Source organism: Periplaneta americana, chromosome 7 (genome assembly GCF_040183065.1).
Source record: "Periplaneta americana isolate PAMFEO1 chromosome 7, P.americana_PAMFEO1_priV1, whole genome shotgun sequence".
In the NCBI taxonomy this organism is placed as follows: domain Eukaryota; kingdom Metazoa; phylum Arthropoda; class Insecta; order Blattodea; family Blattidae; genus Periplaneta; species Periplaneta americana.
In genome coordinates, this window is record NC_091123.1 from 179,636,844 (window position 1) to 179,661,460 (window position 24,617).

Sequence of the window (24,617 nt, forward strand, 5' to 3'; positions counted from 1 at the left end):
AGATTGGCAACACTGAACAAACCTGCATAACATGGTCCGCGCATCACGTATTTCATCTGTTTATGCGATGTTGCCAAATCTTTTTCACGTGAACTTAGATTGCATTTGAACCAAGGTAATTTGATCGCAGAAAAGTTTTATACTTTAGAAGAAGTGTCTGAACTCGGTTCACTTTCCGATCTTCGATCAAAGTTGATCTTTAGGCAGGGAGTTTTATACAATTGGGCCTTAGTGTCCGGGACTATAGAAGCGTAAACTTCATGTTTTATGGAGTTAAGATTGTCAACTCAAATACCACTTTAGATACAGGCTGACGTCGTAACAGCGCCATATTTAAAGATTACAGAGGAATCTCTGTATAATGTCAGAGAGAGAAATTATGATGGTAACTTACATCGCTGTACAAAGTACCCCCAGCACAGAAGAGCGATAATAGCAATTCCCCCACCCTGACTACTTAACGTTTGAGCCACGACTACGCACTACGGGCTGCTTCCGCTTTTGCGTTGTTCGCGATATCATTTTACGATAAACTGGGGTCAGACTTTAATGCAATATTCATTAGGTGTGCGCTGCGTTTTAAAACGAACGGCGGAGAAGGAATGGAACCTCCAGCCATGAATCGTTGTGTTTTATAGGCAGAAAACCTTTTGACGCCACGAAGGCGAGTAGGGGTCAGATGGAGGTACAGCTCCATACTTCCATGGCCTCGGCACTAGAATGAGGTGGTGTAGTCCACAACACGCTGCTTCAACTCCCGAAGGAGACCTGTTCCTCAATTTGACGGAAGCTTGAGTGGACCTCGTGGCCGTTAAGTTTTGTAAACGAGATAAATGCTAATTTTACTATTCAATTTTTATTTTATTTTAGTAGGTTATTTTACGACGCTTTATCAGCATCTCAGGCTATTTAGCGTCTAAATCAGATGAAGGTGATAATGCCGGTGAAGTGAGTCCATGATCCAACACCGAAAGTTACCCAGCATTTGCTCATATTGGGTTGAGGGAAAACCTCGGAAAAAACCTCAACCAGGTAACTTGCCCCGATCGGGAATCGAACTTTTACTATTCATTTTTGATATGGTCAGCTAAGACCAATTCTAATGTTGCTATATATCAATATATTAAACTATCTCAATCTTATGGCTTAACGCAAAATATAAAACAAATTGCTCAGTGTTTTAAATATTATCTACATTTGTTGTATTATTATACTAACGTTTTCACGCTCCTAGGGGCATCATCAGATACAACATTGTTTACAATATCAAATGTCTAAAATCAGTTATATATACTAATAATAAATCTGTAGCCGAAATTTTTCTGGTAAATTTCGATTTTCCAAAAATAATTGGTCCTAACATATATAATTAACCACCCTGAAACCGAAAATCGCTTTTTTTTACATTTTTGTTTGTATGTCTGTCTGTCTGTCTGTCTGTATGTATGTTTGTTACCTTTTCACGCGGTAATGGCTGAACGGATTTCGATGAAAATTAGAATATAAATTAAGTTCGTTGTAACTTAGATTTTAGGCTATATGGCATTCAAAAGACATTATTTAAAAGGGGGTTTATAAGGGGGCCTGAATTAAATAAATCGAAATATCTCGCTTATTATTGATTTTTGTGAAAAATGTTACATAACAAAAGTTTCTTTCAAAATAATTTTCGATAAGTTTTATTCCTTGAAAAAGTTTGATAGGACCGGTATTTAATGAGATAAATGAATTCAAAATTAAAATAACTGCCATGTAAGGCCGTGTAATGAATTAAAAAACAAATGACTTCGTCTATAAGGGGCCTTGGACAGCAACAATGAAAGATAGCCTAAAGAGAATGTTTCTGTGTTTGTATGAAGTAATATCGGAAGTTAAATTAACCGATTTGTATAATTAATTATTATTTCACCACTGGAAAGTGTAGTTTCTCTAGATGGACATAATGCTATAATGTTATTACAGTAACTTCTGTTATAATATAATGTAATATAATATAATATAATATAATATAATATAATATAATATGTAATATTATTATAATATAAGTTACTTGAAGGGTTCAGAACCATAGTGGGCCAAGCGCCATTTACTGAATACGTAGAAAACAAGGGTTAAAATTAAGTTATTACCATAATTCAGTGGAAACCTATAACAGGTAAAATAAAATATACTCATTAAATCTAAATGATGTCAATCTTCATTAAACTATGGTTGCATGTAATAAAAATTAAGAAACATGTTAAAGGAATTGTCATTGCACCAAATGAGTGTCTCTGGACCAAAATGATCGCATTTTAATTATTTGGATGCAATTTAAATTAAGTAACATATTAAACGCTTTATCCTTCTATCAAACACGAATGTTTCCTGGATCAAATGTCCTATTTTAATTATGTAACTACTTTGTATTTATTTCTAACGGGTGCAGCGGAGCGCACGGGTAGGGCTAGTAAAATAATATAACCACATGTTCAAAACCGTGCATTATAATACAGTAATAGTATCATGTGTGTAGAATATCAAACATAGTATACAATTAAACAAAATATAAATGAACAAACAAAATGTATACATTAAGGCATAATCAGTGTCAAATTATATCAAATTCACAGGCCTAAATGGCTATTAATTGTGTGTTATGGTCATAGTATACTTACTATCTTACTGGCTTTTAAGGAACCTGGAGGTTCATTGCCGCCCTCACATAAGCCCGCCATTGGTCCCTATCCAGAGCAAGATTAATCCAGTGTCTACCATCATATCCCACTTCCCTCAAATACATTTTAATATTATCTTCCCATCTACGTCTCGGCCTCCCCAAAGATCTTTTTCCCTCCGGCCTCCCAACTTACACTCTAAGTGTATTCCTGGATTCATCCATACGTGCTACATGCCCTGCCCATCTCAAACGTCTGGATTTAACGTTTCTAATTATGTCAGGTGAAGAATAGCTACAATGCGTGCATTTCTGTGTTGTGTAACTTTCTCCATTCTCCTGTCACTTCATCCCTCTTAGCCCCAAATATTTTCCTAAGAATCTTATTCTCAAACACCCTTAATCTCTGTTCCTCTCTCAAAGTGAGAATTCAAGTTTCACAACCATAAGGACTTATTTTATGGATTCGTAACAAGCTGTTTTTTACGGTGATGGGTTGTTAGCCCTTCGCCCAATCCCCAAGCTGGAGGACCACCCCTTATCGGCTGTCCACGACTGCTTATTCAATATATTCGCAGCTACCCTCCATATCTGGAGGCCGTCTCCTATTTTAACTATTATAAATGCCTAAATATCCGGACCCTAATTATTATTATTATTATTATTATTATTATTATTATTATTATTCATGTAGCACGTATGGACGAATCCAGAAATGCATATAGAGTGTTAGTTGGGAGGCCGGAGGGAAAAAGGTCTTTGGGGAGGCCGAGACGTAGATGGGAAGATAATATTAAAATGGATTTGAGGGAGGTGGGATATGATGGTAGAGACTGGATTAATCTTCCTCAGGATAAGGACCAATGACGGGCTTATGTGAGGGCGGCAATGAACCTCCGGGTTCCTTAAAAGCCAGTAAGTAAGTAATATTATTATTATTATTATTATTATTATTATTATTATTATTATTATTAAAATTTAACTATTCTCTCAGTAATGTCGTAATTACTAGGAAAGATTGTATTAGAGATCTTGGTGTCCTACTTGATTCAAAATTATATTTCCATGATCATGTGCAATATATTTATACCTATTCGTTAAGAATGCTTGGTCTAATTAGGTCTATAACTTATTCTTTTTCCACTCCTATGTGTTTATTAATTTTATACTATACGTTGGTTAGATCCAAGCTTGAATATGCATCTGTTGTATGGAACTCCATTACTTCCACTGACTCGGCTAAATTGGAGAATATTCAAAGAAAATTTATTTCCTTGTGTTCTTATAGATTTTTACCAAATTCCGATTATAACTATGAGATTAAATGCAATTATTTCAATTGCGGTAGTTTGTTCACCAGACGTCAGGATCTTGATTATTTATTTTTTTGCAAAGTCATTAAGGGTGATATTGATTGTGAATCTTTCATAAGCAATATCAGTCTTCGTATTCCTGCTAATGGTTTAAGATTTCATAAATTGTTTTATAATAAGAATCCTAAATCTCTCTCTCCGGTCTGCAGATGCATTAAATATGCTAATTTGCATGGATTCAACTTGGATCCATTTAATGTGTAGTATATCTTTGAGTTTTAACTCACTGATCTAATTTTAATAATTATTTGTCCATATATTTGTTGCATTTGGTCTATTGATTAATGTAGACCATTCCATTATTTCAATTCTCATTGTACTAATTTTATAATTTTATAATTATTATTTGATCAATGATTGATGTAGACCATTATATTGTTTGTATTTCATCTCATTGCCATTTTCTATCATTCATTCTCATCATCATTTGTTGTTTTGTTCTGTTTTGTATCGTGCAAAACTGTAATTGGCCTTGTGCTGTTGTTTTTGCACGTTAATATTCTAAATAAATAAATAAAATAAATAAATTATTATTGCCGCATTCAGATTCATATTTAGAAACAAACTGGTACGTTTGGATTTGCGATACATAATGATGTTATTCTCAAATTTAAAATGAAATAAACCTATACAATAGCAGACCTAGCATACAGGACGTTATCCCTTCAAACTGATGCAGGGTATATTATATTTACAGCCACAACAAAGTTTATTCGCTACATAGAGCATAACCATACACGCAGATCAGGACTACTAATCCAGAACGCAGTTTGTTCACACTGAAACTCGTGATATCCCATTTATAATCGCAAGTTTGTGTCACAGCATCAGAACTAAATTCACAGATCCGAATTACACGTTGCTGTTTATTTGTTTAAAATTTATCTCCCACACATACTACGGAAACACCCATTTCATTGACATGAGCTGTCACTTGTTTTATTAATAAAGTTGATAACTTTGCTAGTCTGCGAGCGTGCATTGAAATGAGGGACACATTCGCTAGCTTCACTGGGCGACAGCAAACTGTGAGCTAATGACGAGTTAACTGTGTTTGCTGGAGCACTAAATTCTGTGATATCATTGACCATCACTATCGCAGATATCAACGTCATAATCTTCATCATCATCATCATCATCATCATCATCATCATCGTCTCCTTTAGCAGAGTTACAGTTTTCTATCATCCTCTTTATTGTCATTTCACTATCGTTGGTATCAAAATTAGACATTATTATTCCTTCACTTGCGTTTCGTTATGTCAACATGCTTTGTCCATCTCCCGTTCATTGATAAAGTAACCCCTAAATATATGAAATGTTTCACATTTTCTAATATTTGTCCGGCATAAGTCCATGTCTCATCCCTGCTTTATACAGATCCATTTTTAAAAGTAATTGTCTTATGACCAGTTTCTCCAAGAAATGTTTAATTTGGCCTAACTAGTGTTAAATTGGATCGCTAATATCGCCTCATTACAGACAATGCGAAATAGTACCGGCACGGTCTATTGTTTCTAGCACCCTCACATTCAAGCTTCGTGACTGTTTACACTAGACTGTGCAATAACTGTGGGAGGAGACAGCAATGATGAAAGTAACTGAAACAGAACTATAAGTAATTCATTTTCTTCTGTTTTCTTCACCTTACAGGACAATGTTAGGTAGTAGAAAAACAGAAGTCGACAAAAATTTTGATTTTTTTGCTTTTGTATGAAACAAAATGTTTGCAAAAGTGTAATTATTAATTTATTTGTACCCATTTTCCATTCAAAACACCATAGACCTATTTTATTCGTAAACGAACCAGAACTTTGTTTCTTATTTATTTATTTATTTATTTTTATTGCTAGTAAGTTTGAAATGAATACAAGTTAATAAATACAATGAAAGATAAACTGCCCACTCCTGAATGAGTAAGACTCGTGCTCAGGAGGGGATTCCAATACAGACAAAAATAAAATTAAAATTGAGAGTGAATACAGATTAAATAGTGTTTAATATGTTTAAACCCAAACTATAAATCCAATACAATTTTTTATATTTTTTTTATTAATTTGGAGATGATTCGTGGTTGAAATATTATTGGAATAAAATTTGTTTAATAATCTGGGACCTTGACTCTTGCTATGATAAAAAGATGCATTGCTTTTACATTTTGGTTCAGACAAACGCAGAGAATTCATATTTTATAGTTCTATATTTATGTATATACCTTTCAAAGTTATTAAAATTTCTATGAAAATATTTTAATAAAATAAAGTAATACATTTGTTTAATGTTGAAAACTTTGAAATGTTTAAACAACAATTCAGTTGGGTAATCTTTCTGCTTTTTTAAACAAATTTTAAATATTTTTTTCTGTAGTAAAATTAACGGATAAAGGCTGGATTTATAAGTTCCACCCCAACCTATAATACCATACATAAATATAGATTGAAATAATGCTAAATAAATTACACGTAAACAGTTAATTGAGAAAATATTTCTTAGCATAACAAAGTAACATAATGTTTTACGTAATTTATTACAAATATGATGAATATGATTATTCCATTTCAAATAATTATCAATAATTATACCTAAGTATTTAACCTCATTAACTTCATTAATAACTGAACAATTGCAATTTATATCGGAACAATCAGAATTATGCATTTTAATTTGTGGTATAGATTAAATTGGTTTATTACTTTTATTAGTTAAAGAAAATGGGATAGCTATTGTTTTATCTTTATTAATTACAAGCGAATTTAAATCGAACCATTTTTTTTTATTAATTTTAAGCCGCAATTTGCATTATCATAAGCATCAGTCCAAGTGTAAGTAACTATCGCCTTGAAGCTTTAATGCCTAGAAGTGTTTTCTTTCTTTAATGAAATAAAATTACACATAAAGAAAACTTCATTAGGTCTACATTTTTTACAATACTATCCTCGTTTATTGTGAAATAATTTGTTGATATAGTCAGTGCAGTAGTGATCTAAGTACCAACTTCTTTTGGAAAACAATTATTTTCTTAAAACTAGAAGGACAAAAGTTGTAATCCATACATGAACAATGAATTTAGAATAACATGTAATAATAGATGGCATCATTAATAATAAATGTTAAAACATTGATAATGGAAAGTGTATACATTCTTCTTCCTCTTCTGAAAAATTATGAATTTTTACTTGGATCACTTGAGGTATATACAGGGTGATTCACGAGGAAAGGTAAAAAATTTAGGATACAATATCTTAGGCCATTTTGAATGAAAAAGTTCGTATGAACATAGGTCCGTTTTCGAACGATGGCGCAGATGATGCATTTTTTTGGTAAAAGTCTCGCCCCAATGTGAATCAGACGTTACCATATGCTGCTGACGTGAGACAAGATCACCGATGAATGACGTAACATTGCAATCTGCATTGTGAGCGATGTAGATAAGAGAAGAGAAACAAACCGGGTGGTGGGGCATTACAAATGTCACAACAAATACGCTATCACTTATCGGTTCACAGCAGTTCAGTCAGCTACCTACAGTACAGTAGTTATACAGGTACAGTTATCGGAAGTGTTAAGTTGTTTTTTTCAAGATGCCTTATAAATTTTCGACTGCAGAATATGCCGATATTGTGTATGTTTATGGTTTGTGCGATGGAAGTTCCTTGCGTGCCGTCGCTGAATATGAACGACGCTTTCCGAACAGAAGGGTACCATATCGAAGAGTATTTACTGTCTATGGGGTTGGATGAAAGACTTGGTATAGCAAGGGAACGAGGAAATGAGAGAAGCGCTAATCGACCGTATTTTGGATGCGGCATAAAGACAGTCACGTGCAACTCTCCCGAGCGATGAGCGCGATTCACGCCCGAGCGCAACAGTGCATTGAAGCAGAAGGAGGTACCTTTGAAAATGTGCGAAAACATCGACCCCGACTTCTAGAATATTAGGTATGTATGCATACGTGAATATAAACTTTAAATTTGTCCGTTATCTGTCCCTAAATGCGAGTTAGTACAATGGAATATCAGACGTTTTTGTGAAATCAAAGAGCCATATCTCTGTAACCGTTCAAAAACGGACCTATGTTCATATGAACTTTTTCATTCTGAATGACTTCAGAATTCACATCTCAAATTTTTTACTTTCCTCGTGAATCACCCTGTATACATTTTGTTAAGTTCACCAACATTGCTTGTAAAATTATGATTTTATTTACTTTCATAGGAATATTGATGTTGACCATAAATGTTGAAGACGGGGAACAAGACAAAGTTGACGGTGATATCATCTTGATGATGATCCAACATTTGTACAGGGACATCATTTTATTTTTACTTGTATTTTTATTGTACCTGCGTTTCTGAATGTACTTGACTCTCACCCCTTTGAGTAATGTCCTTGCTAACGTCAGTCACACAAACTTACGGCCGCTGTTGCTAGCAGTGAAGTAAACAGTACAGAGTACAGTGTGTTTCAGAAATATGTTGCGTTTTCTATAGAAGAACGAGCTTATATTATATAACTTTATTTTCACACAGGTATGGCGTGTAGCATAACTGAATTTATCTGTGTGGACTGAGCACAAGTGAAGATTAGAGTTACCGAAAGCACGGTACCCTATAATATGGTACGGTACTTAACAGCATTATTTAAACAAGAGTTTTGTTTCACTGTTTGTAGGTATGAAGGACGATGGTGGAAGCTGGAATTACAATATAACCGAACGTGAACAACAGCTTTTCTTTTTTTTTTTTTTTTTTTTTCACAATTTCCTGATTATATCATTACGGAATATTTTCGTAGAAATGTAACTAATGTGGCAGATAAATTTAGAGCAACAGAATGTACAGAAAGGAAGAAAAGGGTAATATGGCCAACAAAGGTGAAAGAAGATGCTGTAGAAGATGCTAGAGAAAGGATGCAGCGAGGTCGTAATAAGTCGGTCAAGAAGTTAGCTGTAGAAATTGGGGTTTCTTACGGAAGTGCTCACAAAATTCTCAGGAATAAATTAGGTTAGTAATATGCTCAATAAAGTAGACATTACATAATGTATATAACCGCCTGAAGACTTGAGTTTGTAAAAAAAAAAATGTTACTATTCTACTGTTTTTTGATCAAATACTGTAAAATAATGACCAAACTGAAAATTGTAATATTATATTTCCCTGTAACATAAATGGATACACTACTTTTCTCTCCTCCTATAGCTAGTAAAATGATTTGTTTACATATTGCACTAGCAACTCCAAACTCCTTTAATGGAAGGGGGGCTAACAGTGTTTCCGAGTATAGCCAGGTTAATGTTATAAATGTTAGTAAAAATAAAGTGATGTCCCTGTAGTTCTATCATACTGATGGCTATTAAATGTTTCATCAGAGCTAATCTAATTGTATTCTAGTGAAATAGCATAACAGACTGTGGTGAGCAATTTGTCGTCCAGCGAAGTCTGAAATTTAGTGCGTAGTTCATCTTCTCTGTGTAAAAATCACGCACTTTCATTATTGCCCTGGGTCAGCGAAAAGAAAACATCCATCCATTCAATTACGCAGTGTGTGTTCAGTAATTTCATGAACAAAATGTGTTTGCCTTGGTGCGGTCAAGAAGGTTGGTTTGAGAAGAGCCCTCGAAGAGCTGAGTGAAGTTTGTGGCAGGCACGCGATCAAGCCATCAAAAGGCCTTCTAGTGACGCTATAGCAACGGTAAACACTTGGGTCTGAAGAAAATTAACGTCTGAAAGTCTCACATTCGTCAATTCGTTTCGAACCACACACCATAATACACTCTTAAGCTGATACCAGAGGTCCTATGTTACCAATGTTAAATTTATCATCATTAAGAACTTTTATTTCAGTATTATAGATACCTCTGTAAAAATTTCATTGCTATTTATTTATTTATTTATTTACTAGCCGTACCCGTGCGCTCCGCTGCACCCGTTAGAAATAAATATAAAGTAATTACATAATTAAAATAGGAAATTTGATCCAGGGAACATTCGTGTTTGATAGAAGGATAAATCGTTTAATATGTTACTTAATTTAAATTATATTTAAATAATTAACATGGAATCATTTTGGTCCACAGAGCACTCATTTGGTGCAATGACAATTCCTTTAACATGATTCTTAATTTTTATTACATGCATCCATAGTTCAATGAACATTGACATCATTTACATTTAATGTGTATATTTTATTTTACTTGTTATAGGTTTCCATTGAATTATGGTAATAACTTAATTTTAACTCTTGTTTTCTACGTATTCAGTAAATGGCCCTTGGCCCACTATGGTTCTGAACCCTTCAAATAACTTAAATAACTTATATTATATTATATTACATTATATTATATTACATTACATTATATTATATTATATTATATTATATTATATTATATTATATTATATTATATTATATTATATTATATTATATTATATTATATTATATTATATAAAAAGTGTGTTGATAACGGATGTACCCCGATAAGTAAGTTTTCAATTTGTTATGGGGGCTCTTGAATCTCAGGAGGAACAAATTGTATTTTACAACAGGGCAACATAATCTGCTTGGCTCATTACCCAAATTTTTTGCATTGCATTTAATGCATATGTATTTTATGTATTTTAACTCGATTCAATTGAGCATAGTTAAAATTTGGATTATAAAATAATGAAATGCTAAGCTAACGTATTATTACTGCATACTAAATCAATACACTCTCGTTGGTCGTTAATTCTGTGAGATAAACATTATTTTAAGAAATACAGGAAACGAAAACACAGAATAGCTTATCAAGTTTTCTGTGCATAAGAAGCTATTTTAATCTTACCTGTCCTCAATTCACTCAGAAGTTACTGTAATAACATTATAGCATTATGTCCATACAGAGAAACTACACTTTCCAATGGTGAATTAATAATTAATTATACAAATCGGTTAATTTAGCTTCCGATATTGCTTCATACGAACACAGAAACATTTTCTGTAGGCTATGATTCATAGCTTTCGATTGTTTTTGTCCAAGGCCCCTTATAGACGAAGTCATTTATTTTTTATTTCATTACACCGCCTTAGATGGGATTGTTATTGTAATTTTGAAACTCATCTATCTCATTAAATATCAGTCCTATCAAAATTTTGCATAGAATAAAACTTATCGCAAATTATTTTTAAAGAAACATTTGTTATGTAATATTTTTCATGAAAATTAATAATAAGGGACATATTTCGATTTATTTAATTTAAGCCCCCTTATAACCCCCCTTTTAAATAAAATATTTTGAATGCCACATAGTCTAAATTCTAAGTTACAACGAACTTCGTTTATATTCCAATTTTCATATAAATCGGTTCAGCTATTATCGCGTGAAAGGTAACAAACATCCAGACAGACAGACATACAAACGAAAATTTCAAAAAAGTGATTTTCGGTTTCAGGACGGTTAATTATATATGTTAGGACCAATTATGTTTGGAAAATCGAAAATTACCAGAAAAATTTCGGCTACTGATTTATTATTAGTATAGATTAAAGATATCTCCGTAAAAATATCATTGCTATTTATTTATTATCATAATCCTAGGCTACTTGACAGTTGAAATAATACAATAATGCATAAGCGAGGGGCAGATAAAAAGGTTACATTTTTTCCTTCCACCATGTTAATAATGTCAAAAGAAGTGCTTATACAAATTCTGGCCACTCGACCGCAATTACGAGGGCGTCCAGAAAGTGATTTTCCCTGGAACCGTTTACAGAAAAAAGCACAATTGCGTGGACAGATTTATTAAAGCAGATACAGCTATTGTTGAGCTATTTTAAAACATATCCTCGTACGAACGTACGTACAAAAGACAATCCCATCAATGTTGATCTTTTCGTGTGCTTTCTCATTGAAAGAGTAGGAATTGATAAAAACGTTTCCTATGAAAGTTGTTTGTTTTGAAGAGCTCTATCAAATGGTACCATATTTGACCTGACTCCCGTTTGAAATTTTAAAGTGATACGCCACTGACCCTACTTCCTGTTAGAGCTGATTGACGAAATCAAGCTCAAGTGAAAGTTCACATGTGTCTTAAGTGTAAATATTTTCGTCTCGAAAATTTTAATGCACTAGTTGCGGAAAGAAATGACCTACAGATGGTTTAAATCACCCATTGCCTTTCCGTACGTTTTCTCATTGAAAGAGTAGGAATTAAAAACGTTTCCTATGAAAGTTGTTTTTTTAAGAGCTCTATCAAATGGTACCACGACTCCCATTTGAAATTTTAAAGTGATACGCCACTGACCCTACTTCCTGTTAGGGCTCAGTGAGGAAATGAAGCTGTAGTGAAAGTTCACAAGCGGTTTAGTAATAAATATTTTCGTCTAGAAACTTTTAATGCAATAGTTTCCGAAATAAATTACTGTTACGGATGGTCTGAATCACTCTGTAACTTATATGAAAATATTGCTTTCATTTTATATTCAAATGTAACATATTAATAACCAACCAATACCATAATACCAGCCTTCAAAGCTTAAATTAATGAACTTCACAGAGTATATGTGCTAGTATTAGAGAATCCGATACATCAATTGAAACTATCGGACACACGGATAACAATCTGCGAACTATTTTACAAAAATATTTAATTAGCAATAATTGGTTAGGAATATAACGCCAAATATCGCTCCAATGGATTACAAATTATTTCAGATATCTCTTTATATCATGTTTATATGAAACACTACCTGCAGAGGTGTGTAATCACTATTATTATTACTAATACGCAAGGAAAACCACAATGACGTGCAATTCTGCCAGTTAATATCACGGAGAATCTGTATTTTATATGGAATTTTGTAACACCAACACAAATTACACAGTTACATATAGCATTCAAATTTAGGTTCAAATTGTATTTTATAGGAATATAAATTATATAATTATAAAACATACTCTTATTTTAAAATGTATTTAGTTAGCATTCTTAACAAATTTTATAATGAACTTTAAAATTTGTGTATTATGAATACTAGACCATTATCTTAGAATACACGTGAGACGGAAATATTTTTAACTTTACCTATGGAATAAGCTTTCTTGAAATATTCAAAGAACACAATCTTCTTCTTTTCTTCATATCCATGATTAGCTATATCTACCCGTTCCGATTTCACGCTCTCCTAAATTTCTTTCCCCCCACGGGGTTGCATTCTATTATTTTCTTCCGGGTTCCCTCTGAGAACACTATCTCGACATGTTCTCTCCACTTTCTTTTGTTTGTATTTCATTAGTTTCTCTAAAATCAGTTGTATCAACGTAAAAAGTTACTTTCTTATATTGAATTTTTTACGTTTTTGAACTAATAGGTCATTTTATATTTTTTTTCGGCATTTTTTGGTCATTTTTAATACATCGAAGAACATTTTAGATCATTTGAAATGCATTTTACTTTCTTCTTTACAGACAGGTCTGTTAAAACATTTTCTCGACGAAACAGGTCAGTAGCAATTACCTACTCAATAAGTGAATAACAGTGATGTTTGAGTCTTATAGTTCGGAACAGACTCTAAAGTTCATCCTTCAGTCCACTGAAGGCTTCACTTCACACAACGGAAGTAATATAAAATGCTTGACAGCAGCTTAGTTTAAATGAGGACTTTGACTGCTACTGTTCTTTTGTCCGTACGAGGGTGTCTTTAGAATTTATGTCTGCAAGGGAGGAAACTTTCCTCAACATGGTTCGGAAGGGATGTCTACTGTAGTAGGCAGCATTTTTAACACAAAGATTGCAAGAATGCACGCTGCGCCCACAATTTCTTTTGTCATTCACACTCCCTCATCTGGAAGATGTGGTAACAAAAGTAAAGCCAAATTCCAGGAAGTTGCCTCCTCTCTCCGAGATTTGCAGGGCAGTCATTGAAACAAGGTGACTGATTTTTAAGAAGTTGTGGTGCGAGTACGGTGAATAATATTTAAATGTCATTTTCTTTTAATTCTATGTAATTTTTCTATTAGTTTAAGGGCATTTTAATGATCATTTTAAGTAGGCTAGATTTTTAGGTCATCAACATCCGCCCGCTAATAACTACTTATAATGGTGCAATATAATCTTACTAACGGAATTAGACGATTTCAAGAACAAACGCGTCACCTCATCGCGTTCTGACAAATTACAGGAATTAGAAGAGGCTATCCAGCGTTTGTCTTATCGAAAACAGAGTTTGAGCTAAATGTAACGTCTCCAAGCACTCGTCGAACTACTAAGTACACCGATATCACAGTCAGTTTTGTAGAAGTTCACATTTACGTATATAAAAACAAGATACTCGCTCGACTTTACACGATATTGCTGATGTGTGGGTGACAAATTGCGATATATAGGGTGGACACAAAGTCCCTTTACCCCCAATAAATACATAATATATACACACTACGTATACAATTCCGGTCATAATAAGTAGCGGCAAGAAAAACCGGACCGACCCTTGTAGCTGATTTCAGAGCCTTGTTCACTCCAGAGCAAGATAGACTGGTAACTAAGACTTTCGTGGTTCGAATCCTGCCTGGGAAGGAAAGGTTTTTTGTTCCTTACTCAAATTTATTCCCAATACTTTTCGCTTGCGGGTAAAATTCATGTCCTGGGAATAATAAGTTAATTAAGTCATCAACAACCGCACCCTAATAATTGCTTATAATTCTGGAACTTTAAGTAAATCTGAAAATAGTCTATAATTGCAGAAGCAGTGAATACTGAGCATATCCAATTGCGAGGTCAAAGAGTAATTAAATGCTGAGAAAAAAATCCTAATTTTTAGTGCACAACCTTAAGGGAATCGAAGCATTCGTGGAGTGAATTACGCTCTCTGCTAGTTCCTTGAATCACCACCGGTCAATTTACAACGGGTGGGTAATAGTAACTAATACACTGGTACATTGCTTTTGTGTAGAGAGAAGAAAATACGGAACAACTGGATAATACCCACAGCAGAGCAATGTCGATAGTCGACGTTGCTCGCTGGCCACTAGAGACCGGGTCGTACCGAGCCGAGTTAAACAGAAGACAATCGAAATGGTGGTATTAAAATTCGCGACTATATTCTTAAATAAATCACTCTATTAGTCAAGTGCAAGGTTTATGCAGTACAACGACGATGTTTTGAATGCACTAAAAGAAAATGCTTATGTAGTAAGATCTTAAAGTAGGTTATGACAACGAAATAAAGAGGAAAAAGGTGTGGTTCACGGAACATCATTTAAATAACGGAAAGTAAATTTCCGGTTAATGTTTACCAAAGCATTAAGTACATAATTATGACCGCGTTGCAGTTTTATTTGTGGTGTAGACAAAATACCTAGCCTTTTACGAAAAAAAAAAAAAAAAAAAAATTTTTAGGGGCCATGAAATTATTCACCGCTTTAATTATATTACCGTCTATCAATATTACGAAACAAAAACTGTCATAAAGGCCATGACTAGAAACAACGATACCGAAGAGATAAATCCATTTGCCGTGATGAAACAAAAGAAAATGCGAGAGAGATTTTAGTTCGAGATAAAATGGACACAAATCTTCTATGTAGAAATATCGTCCAAGCAAATTGGTGGTCCAGGGAAAAAATCATTGCAATAGATGAGAGTAACAGTGGTGCTATCTCTCAGTAATGTTCAGAACGAACGAGGTAGAGAGAAAAATAAACAAATTTCTCCTTCTAACGACACCACAGAAAAAATCATGTTCTTATGTTGGCAACATTGTGTATGTAGTTAAATTTGGTGGTAAACGTAACTGCACGGTTCAAAGCTACCTTGGTAATTCTCCAGTATAGCTACTGCTACCATGCCCATGCAGTGCAAGTGGCTTACCCTGACGTGGCCTGCTGGTCCACCTCCGGCCAGGACTGTCTCCTGCGGCAGAACATGAGCGGCTGTCTGCCGAGCCCCGCTGACCCTGGGGTCGTGGCCTGCTGTTGCTGCTGCTGCTGCTGATTCGACTTCCTGAAGGAGCCCAGGCGGCGAGGAGGGCCTGCCCCCGGGGGCAGCACGAGCCCTGGAGGCGGCGGGCACTCGAGTGTGCGGCGGCGGGCCGACAGAGAGCGACCGTGGGGCGGCGTCACAGTCCCCGGGGGCGGCACCACCTTGGGGAAGCCGTGCAGCATGCTAGGCCCGCTGTGGGCTGGACTCACGACTACGTTCCCGGCGGACGCGCTCCTTCCACTGGTCACGGAGCTGCAGCTTCCGGTCGCGCCCGGCGTCAGGGGAGGGTGACTTCCGGTCCCATCAGTGCTGCCTTCCGCAGAGGAGTCGCGACTCAGGGAAAAACGCTTCGGGCTCAGGCTCAAGTTGGCAACACTGCTGGTCACGTATTGTTGCAGCGAGTTGAAGAAACTCATTTTGGTCGACTTTATTATATCGATCTTCCACTAATATAAAACTATTCCTCGATTAAACCACAAACAAAATCGTACTTGCCTCTTTCTCACATAATACACCACAAATCCATTATTGTCACTGTTTCAAGAAAGTCCTTTTTCACTTCCCTTACTTCTATCTCTTTTCTACCTTGCAGGCTACTCAGTTTCTTTTTCTCTGCCACTCTTTCCCGCTCTCCTTATCTTTCAAGAGTGGTTTTCGCAGCAATTGATGGAAGATCCAACCTGGACCAACTATTGATGGAGTCCACTTTTATATATCCCTGGGAATCACTAGAGTAAACAAGCTTTGAGCGCGACCTAACAGAAAAATAAAGCTTTCGACGTTCAACAGATGTGTAGTCTTCAGGGACCAGCCGTTTAGACTCGCTTTCCTCAAATCTTTCCCAATATCTTCTTTCATATGATTGCGACACTTGAACTATTCTACGTCTAAATTTATTTGTATCGGAAAACTGAAAATAAAACCACAAATATTCGACTACTCTCTTCTCTAATAATCACAACACATCTACATCTACTTTGAAATAAATGTTTTTTATATCCTACATGTTTTATATTCTCCCAGTACTGTGTGTTTTAAATAAAACAAGTCTTTAACACAACCACATGCCACCTAAAGTCCCATCAATATCTTCAAAAATTCTTTATCTATTGTAGCACATACATGTAACTAAACAGTCAGTGTTTATATTGTGAAAGTGAAACAATATTTGCAGCAAACATCGTTCATGTAATGTAAGTTTCTTTCAACTGATCTTTCACACAGAGTTCACACGTTGTTTAAAGTGGTTTGAACGTGTTTGTCATGGGCGTTTATGCAAGAGAACGTCCTGTCACAGGCTGACGGCACATTGATTGAATGTTCAATCTTGGATGTCGATATCGCCTTGTCACTCAACTGACTTCTCCCAGCTTGCACGTCGCTCGCACGACACTAAGTAGGCCAGAAACAACCAACAATTAATCCACAGAACAATTCCAACAACACTACATCACAATCATGTTATGTACAAAAACATTGCAGACAATATTTATTTAACACAATTTGTATAATATTAAATTTATAAACATTTCCCCTCCCAAAGAATATTCTGTATGTTTTCACAATGAAAATTATACATAACGTAAGCGTTAATTTTATTATTATAATATTTTATTATTATTTTAAGTGTTACTAGCATTATATTATGTTACTAACCAAAAATGCATTTAAAAATAGGCTTAAGGACCTTACTAATAGACGGTAATTATACACAGTATTTAAAAGGTGTAAATGATATGTTGTTATTGAAGTGTTGTATCAGTGAAGAATTATGTTGTGTCAGTGAAGAAGTATGTCGTGTCAGTGAAGTGTGCTGTGTAAGTGAAACGTGTTCCTGTCAGTGAAGCTTTATAGTTTATAGTGGCAGTGCAAAGAATTTGAACAGTGAAATGTTTTTGAAGTGTTAGTGAAATCAGGATAGAATCAGTGAAATGTGTCGTAGTTCCAGTGTAGTGAGTGAGTTGACAGCGAAATGAGTGTAATGTTGAAAGGTACTTGTGCAGATATGAACATATCATACTCGTGGGTTTTAGTTCGAACTTAGTTTTAAGATACAAATTACAATATTTCAAATGTTATTTTAAGTGATCGTTTCATTTAATTTAGTATATTCCCTGTTGTTGTTATTATTATTATTATTATTATTATTATTATTATTATTATTATTAATTATTAGTATTATTATTATTAATTGTATTTTTAATTAATAAGTTTATTATTGTCATTATTGAGTGTAATTAGTTACCACTGCCACCGGGTATATACCCATTGCAGTGTGAATAAATACATACATACATACATACATACATACATACATACATACATACATACATACATATATACATACATAGGCCTACATACATACATACATAGGCCTACATACATACATACATACATACATACATACATACATACATACATACATACAATATTTATTGTATTTATGTGATGCATGTAACCTATAAGATAAAACATCGTAATAAATATATATAGATCATTTTCTTAATTAATAACAGTGTATATCTCCAATAAATGATTTCTTAGCATCGCCACAGATACACTTGATTGTACTTGTCATTATCTCTCTCACTAGAGAGTTATTGAAATTTATATTTTCCCCGCCATTCATAAAATATTTTGATATGATACCCTTTGCACAAAAGGGGAGATCTATAACTGAAACTTGATTAATATATTTCAGTATTATTTGTATTTATCCTGGTAATAATGAACAGTTTGACTCGTAGACATTTTGTTTTTACAGCATTAACTCCCCATGATTGTACGAGATTTCGAAGAGAACGGCAGTTACGTAGACTTTCGGCTCCCCCCTACTACCATTAACGCACAATACAATGTCAATACGGCGGTTGCTGTCGTCTGCGATACAACGAACTTTTCTGTTGATTTTCGAGTTCGTCAATTTTTTCTCTGGTTATTATATGCTTATTTAAGTTGTGTAAACTCTCGTTAGTGGTTTTATATTTTATTTTATCCGTCTTAGTATTTATTTTATTATTGTAAATATTTTTGTTTTATTACTATTATTATTATTATTATTACTATTATTATTACTTTTATTATTATTATTATTATTATTATTATTATTATTATATTATTAATGAATTAATTTGTATTACTATCTTTGTATCATCTTTGTTACGGATATTCTATTATTATTATTATTATTATTATTATTATTATTATTATTATTATTACTATTATTATTAATGAATTAATTTCTATTACTATCTTTGTATCATCTTTGTTACGGATATTCTATTATTATTATTATTATTATTATTATTATTGTTGTTGCTATTATTTGAAACATCAAATTTATTATTGATCTCTGTAAAATTTATGTAGACTACTGGACTGTACCCGAGCACGAGCATATGCTCATTTCGGGTATATATTCATATGTATCATTTGAAATGTAAATTGTGAATAAATTTTAATTTGAATTTGAATTTAAAAATGTAAACGTTGCGGTAAAATCAAGAACATTCACGATTGGAACATAAACATAACCGCAAGGATACTTGGTAACCATGGAAACATAACTACGACGTCATTTCCTCATATTCTGTTGTATACTTCAGCGCTCCACGATTGTGTTCTGTTTGCAAGTCACGTAAGCATAAGCATGAAAGTTTGGAGTTTGCAAACTTACATGTTAACGTCTTACGGTAATGTTTATGTCAGTGTTTGTGTGAATCATTGTGAATGATCCCATTTGGTAACCTGGCCGCAAACTTCTGTGTTTATGTTACGGTTATGTTTAATTTTCATTGTGAATAGGCCTTTTGCCTATACATGTGTGCTCTTTAAAAGTTTGTACAACAATACATTTATTTACAATCGCTGGAGGGACAGATTAATAAAAGCTTAATCCCTCATTTAAATTGCAGTCTATTAGAACTAAAGCATTAATACTTTGTTATAGATATTGAAAGTTCGGAATTGAGGTTCAGCCACTACTTTCTTCACTTAAGCAAAATGTGTACTATAGTCATTATACGCTTTTTATTTTATTTTTTCTGTACATAGATTTTTACTGACAATGTGGTTTTAGTTTAGTTACCAATGTCGTCTTTTATTTTATAATCTCTTCAGCATCCTACACTAATTCTTCCTTATCCCCACCCCATCTCAAGACGCAGAAAGATTTTTTCTTATGTTACCTGGTTTACAGTAAAAAAATAACAGTACTACTGTGCTTTTAATTAAGCAATTTCCGGGAGAGATATATTGTCGGAATTTTTAGTATGAGTTTGTATTAATAAAATAATAGTTAATATCAACTACAAACGGTTAATTTTAATCGACTCGATTATTCGATTAAATATTTTGATCGATTAATCTTACAACAGAAATTCATCGATTAATCGATTAAATACCACAACACTAATTATTACCTTTGTCATTAATACTCTTTATTATTCCAAACAATATAGGTTTACTAACCTATTATTGCTTAATTGCTGTTGCCATGAAAGAAATATATTTTTATGTTTATACTTGACTACGTTAATTTTTTATTTTTAGTCTAATATTATTGTTATATTATTATCATTATTAGGATTATTATTATCATTAATAATAATAATAATAATAATAATAATAATGATAATCATTCTAATAATGATAATAATAGTGTAATAATAATAATAACAATAATAATCATCCTAATAATGATAATAGTGTAATAATAATAATAATAATTATTATTATTATTATGATTATTATTACTATTATCATTACCAGTACCTCCTCCCCATTCAGCATTGTTGCCAAACGCCTAATATTGTAAACTTTAATAATTAGTTAAATATTGGAGTCACACAAAAATTGTGAGGACATTTTTTTCTTCCTTATGCCATGAACAATCATCAGTTAAAATAATAGCACTTATACCCCTTACACCCTGCGTGCCTTACTTCTTTATAAAAGGTTACAATTCTAGAAACATTATAGATAGAAGGAAACACGTAAGGACTTCATAAAGAAATACACAATGAAAATAATTAGTGCAGTTCTAAAGGTTAAATATATACAATTTACAAGCAGAGAAGAATTCCAAAACTACCGTGTACTTTATTGTAGGAATGCGTACGCCGATAACTTTTCTTAACAACCATGTTTGTGTAAATGTCACTACACTGCCCCGCATGACTAAACAATTGAACTGCAGTATACTTATATGAAGTGAATTCAATTTTATTCGAATCCATCAAGAGCTTCCCTTGTCCATTCAGGTTTAGTATTATCCGAATCCATTTAGCTTGCAGACTATAGGTCTCCACTTTCTGCTGGCATAGCTTTCAGGCCTTAAACCTGGAAATGTCTTGAAAATGGATGGGGCGAAATCAATCTCGTGTATGTCGATACGTCCCCCTCACGTACAACTTCCCTTTCAAAACACAACACAATGCACGAAGCAGAAAAAATAAGAACGTCGAATTCATTGCGACATAGTACATATAAATTGCACTACACATGCTTGTCATTCAATTTGTGGACACATACGACTAATAAGGTTGTAGATCGACAGTTAATGGCTTATAATTCCTTCCAAAGAAGTCAATATTTTAGACTCTGTTCCTGTTTCAAAACTTTGAACGTCACTGTCACAATTTACAATTTACTCACTAACACAATTACAATGCTTCATCATCATCATCCATCATCATCATCATCATCATCATCATCATCATCATCATCATCACTATCACCATCACCAATTATATTCCAAAAATGACTGCGTTATTCCGCATCTTCCATTTTAATAAATATTAAATTTTAGGTTCTAAACCTTTGCTATGGTCGTGCAAGAGAATCAGTCCCATTCCGAGGCTTATTTGAAGGTTTCCTAACAAGCTATCACCTTTACTTTTTAACTTTGCTCTAGAGTATGCCATTAGGAAAGTCCATGATAACAGAGAGGGTTTCGAATTGAACGGGTTACATCAGCTGCTTGTCTATGCGGATGACGTGAATATGTTAGGAGAAAATCCACAAACGATTAGGGAAAATACGGAAATTTTACTTGAAGCAAGTAAAGAGATAGGTTTGGAAGTAAATCCCGAAAAGACAAAGTATATGATTATGTTTCGTGGCCAGAATATTGTACGAAATGGAAATATAAAAATTGGAAATTTATGTTTTGAAGAAGTGGAAAAATTCAAATACCTGGGAGCAACAGTAACAAATATAAATGATACTCGGGAGCAAATTAAACACAGAATAAATATGGGAAATGCCTGTTATTATTCGGTTGAGAAGCTTTTATCATCCAGTCTGTTGTAAAAAAATCAAAGAATATATTCTTCTCTCAGGTGAATTGAATTCGAAAGTAATGAAACAATTAAAATATTTTATTTCATAATAGAGAAGTTATTAATATAATAATAATAATAATAATAATAATAATAATAATAATAATAATAATAATAATTTATTTACTAATAATTATTGTGCTGTACCACAGCCTGGAATCTATAAGAGTTCAGCACAAGATAATAACCATAACAATAACAATAATAATAATAATAATAATAATAATAATAACAATAATAATAATAATAATAATAATAATAATCTTTTGCGCGACAGACCACAGAGAATCAAGGCATATACCAGCAGATTTCGCCCTTACGTCCACATGCGTTAGCAGAGGTGAACGATCATCCAACCTGTAAGAGTAAATCTGTGGGTATCAGGATGATCCATCCAATCAGAGGTGACTCGAGGAACTGTATTTCGCTACCTACTCTAGTCCTCCAAATTCATTACAATGCTAGGTGGGAAAAGATCCTATAGACCTACGCCGACCAAATATCATGAGAAAAATTTTACCCCGCGAAGATTCGAACCAGCACTTATTCCATAACGCTACTCCAAAGCATGACGTCTTAAGATAAAAACCAAAGAGGCAACCTATTCAAGGACGATGAGATTGAATTTTGCAGGAATTTTGGAATGAAAAAAAAAACAATGATATTGACTACTGTATTTCGTTTATATGACGTCATTCCATTTTCGACCAATGAAGAATGTAATGAAATTTTGAATTCCAACCAATCACAGTCACACTTTGCGATAATTTTTGCAGCTAGATTTATCGCTATCAATTTATCGCATGGTCGTTCTTTTGTTTAGTCGTTGTCGCCAACTGTTTCCCCGTAAATTGATGATCATGAATACATTAAGATGCAACTACACGGTTAAACTTTTCTTTCAATTTTAAAGCAATGAATGCAAGATTGATATTTAATATTAATTAATATATTTACGCAATGAAGACAACGTTCAAAACGGCGCACCATGTAGACACAAAATCTTCATGCATCTTAATTGAACGTACCTTTTAAACTTGACTCTTTCAATATTCTTCCCAGATTGCGCGCATACGCGTTTGGAATATTGAACTGTGTAGATGCAGCTATAGTTCCGTTACACACTACAGCGAGAATGCGTTTGTCGAGTTATAAAAATGCTTTGGTGTAGCACTGATCGTAACGGTCGAAATAAGGCACAGCTAACATTGGTCCTGCTCCCACAGGTAACTTAACCTATAATTGTAGCCTATAAAATTTGTATTTTGTGAATGAAATGAAACAATAATTAATAGAAAGTCAGATGTTTAAATTTATGTAACATCATCGCATATCAAACCCAAAGACCTTGCATAGTAATAATAAGGTCTTTGATCAAACTGCCTTTCGTATGGCGTAATAAAATTTGTGTTTTAATTAGGCCTATCTATACAGAGATGGCTTCACTGTGTAGCAACATGTCTCGCTGTGAATACATAAGCATTGGTATATAGCTGTCCCCACTGTTAGTGTTAAATTAAAAAATTATGATTTCAGCAGATAATGAAAATGTATTTATGTTATAATAATAAGAGAAAAGTGCAGTACATGTAATTAACATTGTTAAACCTGTATTTCGCTTTTCGCAATTGGCATTACTGAATAATAACATCGAATTTCTTTATTGCAGTAATCGATATTCATCTATTTCAACTTCACAATGTCTCAATAGGTTAAGTATTCGTAAATATACAATTATTAACATTTTGTGATCGAATTTTAGGGATATATTATTTAAATTTTTATTTTATTCACGAAATAGTCCTAACAAATGTCACTCGAGGTCTGAGATTTCCCAGATAAATCTCAGACCTCTCGTGGCATTACTACATACAAAATAACTGTTAAATATTTAAGCGACAATTTTTGCACCTGCGACATATATTACAGAATTTCTCTGGGATTGACCTAGATACCAATTCACCATGTTTTTATCTATTGTTTTATTCTTCCATGAAAAGACCTTTACTTACTTCATAAGTACGTTTTTGTCATATTTTATGTTTTCTGCTTGTAGAAAATATGCTCGGAATCTGAGCGATCTGAATATCGAAGTGTGTCCGTGATTTCGACAGCAGTATATGTGATTTCATACTCACAGACAAGCAATCTATGTGTCACAGGAAGAGCAGATATCTATTGTACAGTCTATCGCTTTGTTCGCATTCAATAAAGCGGATTTGATTAAACGTGTTACTCCACTATCACACACCTCAGAGTTATTTGTAAGTGGAAATCGCTAAGCTTCAGATT

At 33.6% G+C, this 24,617-nt stretch overlaps 1 protein-coding gene across 2 annotated transcripts in view; it reads right to left on the reverse strand.

Annotated features, from left to right (window-relative positions):
* Nucleotides 1-16,544, reverse strand: part of unc-13-4A (BAI1 associated protein 3) — a 758,033-nt gene extending 741,489 nt beyond the window's left edge. Inside the window, exon 1 of one of the 2 annotated variants that reach the window (XM_069831997.1) lies at nt 15,874-16,544. In XM_069831997.1, the coding sequence (XP_069688098.1) occupies nt 15,874-16,400 (527 nt within the window). In that variant the 5' untranslated portion in view covers nt 16,401-16,544. The remainder of the gene's footprint in view (nt 1-15,873) is intronic. The other variant, XM_069831998.1, reaches the window with a different exon arrangement.
* Between the last annotated feature and the right edge of the window lie 8,073 nt (nt 16,545-24,617).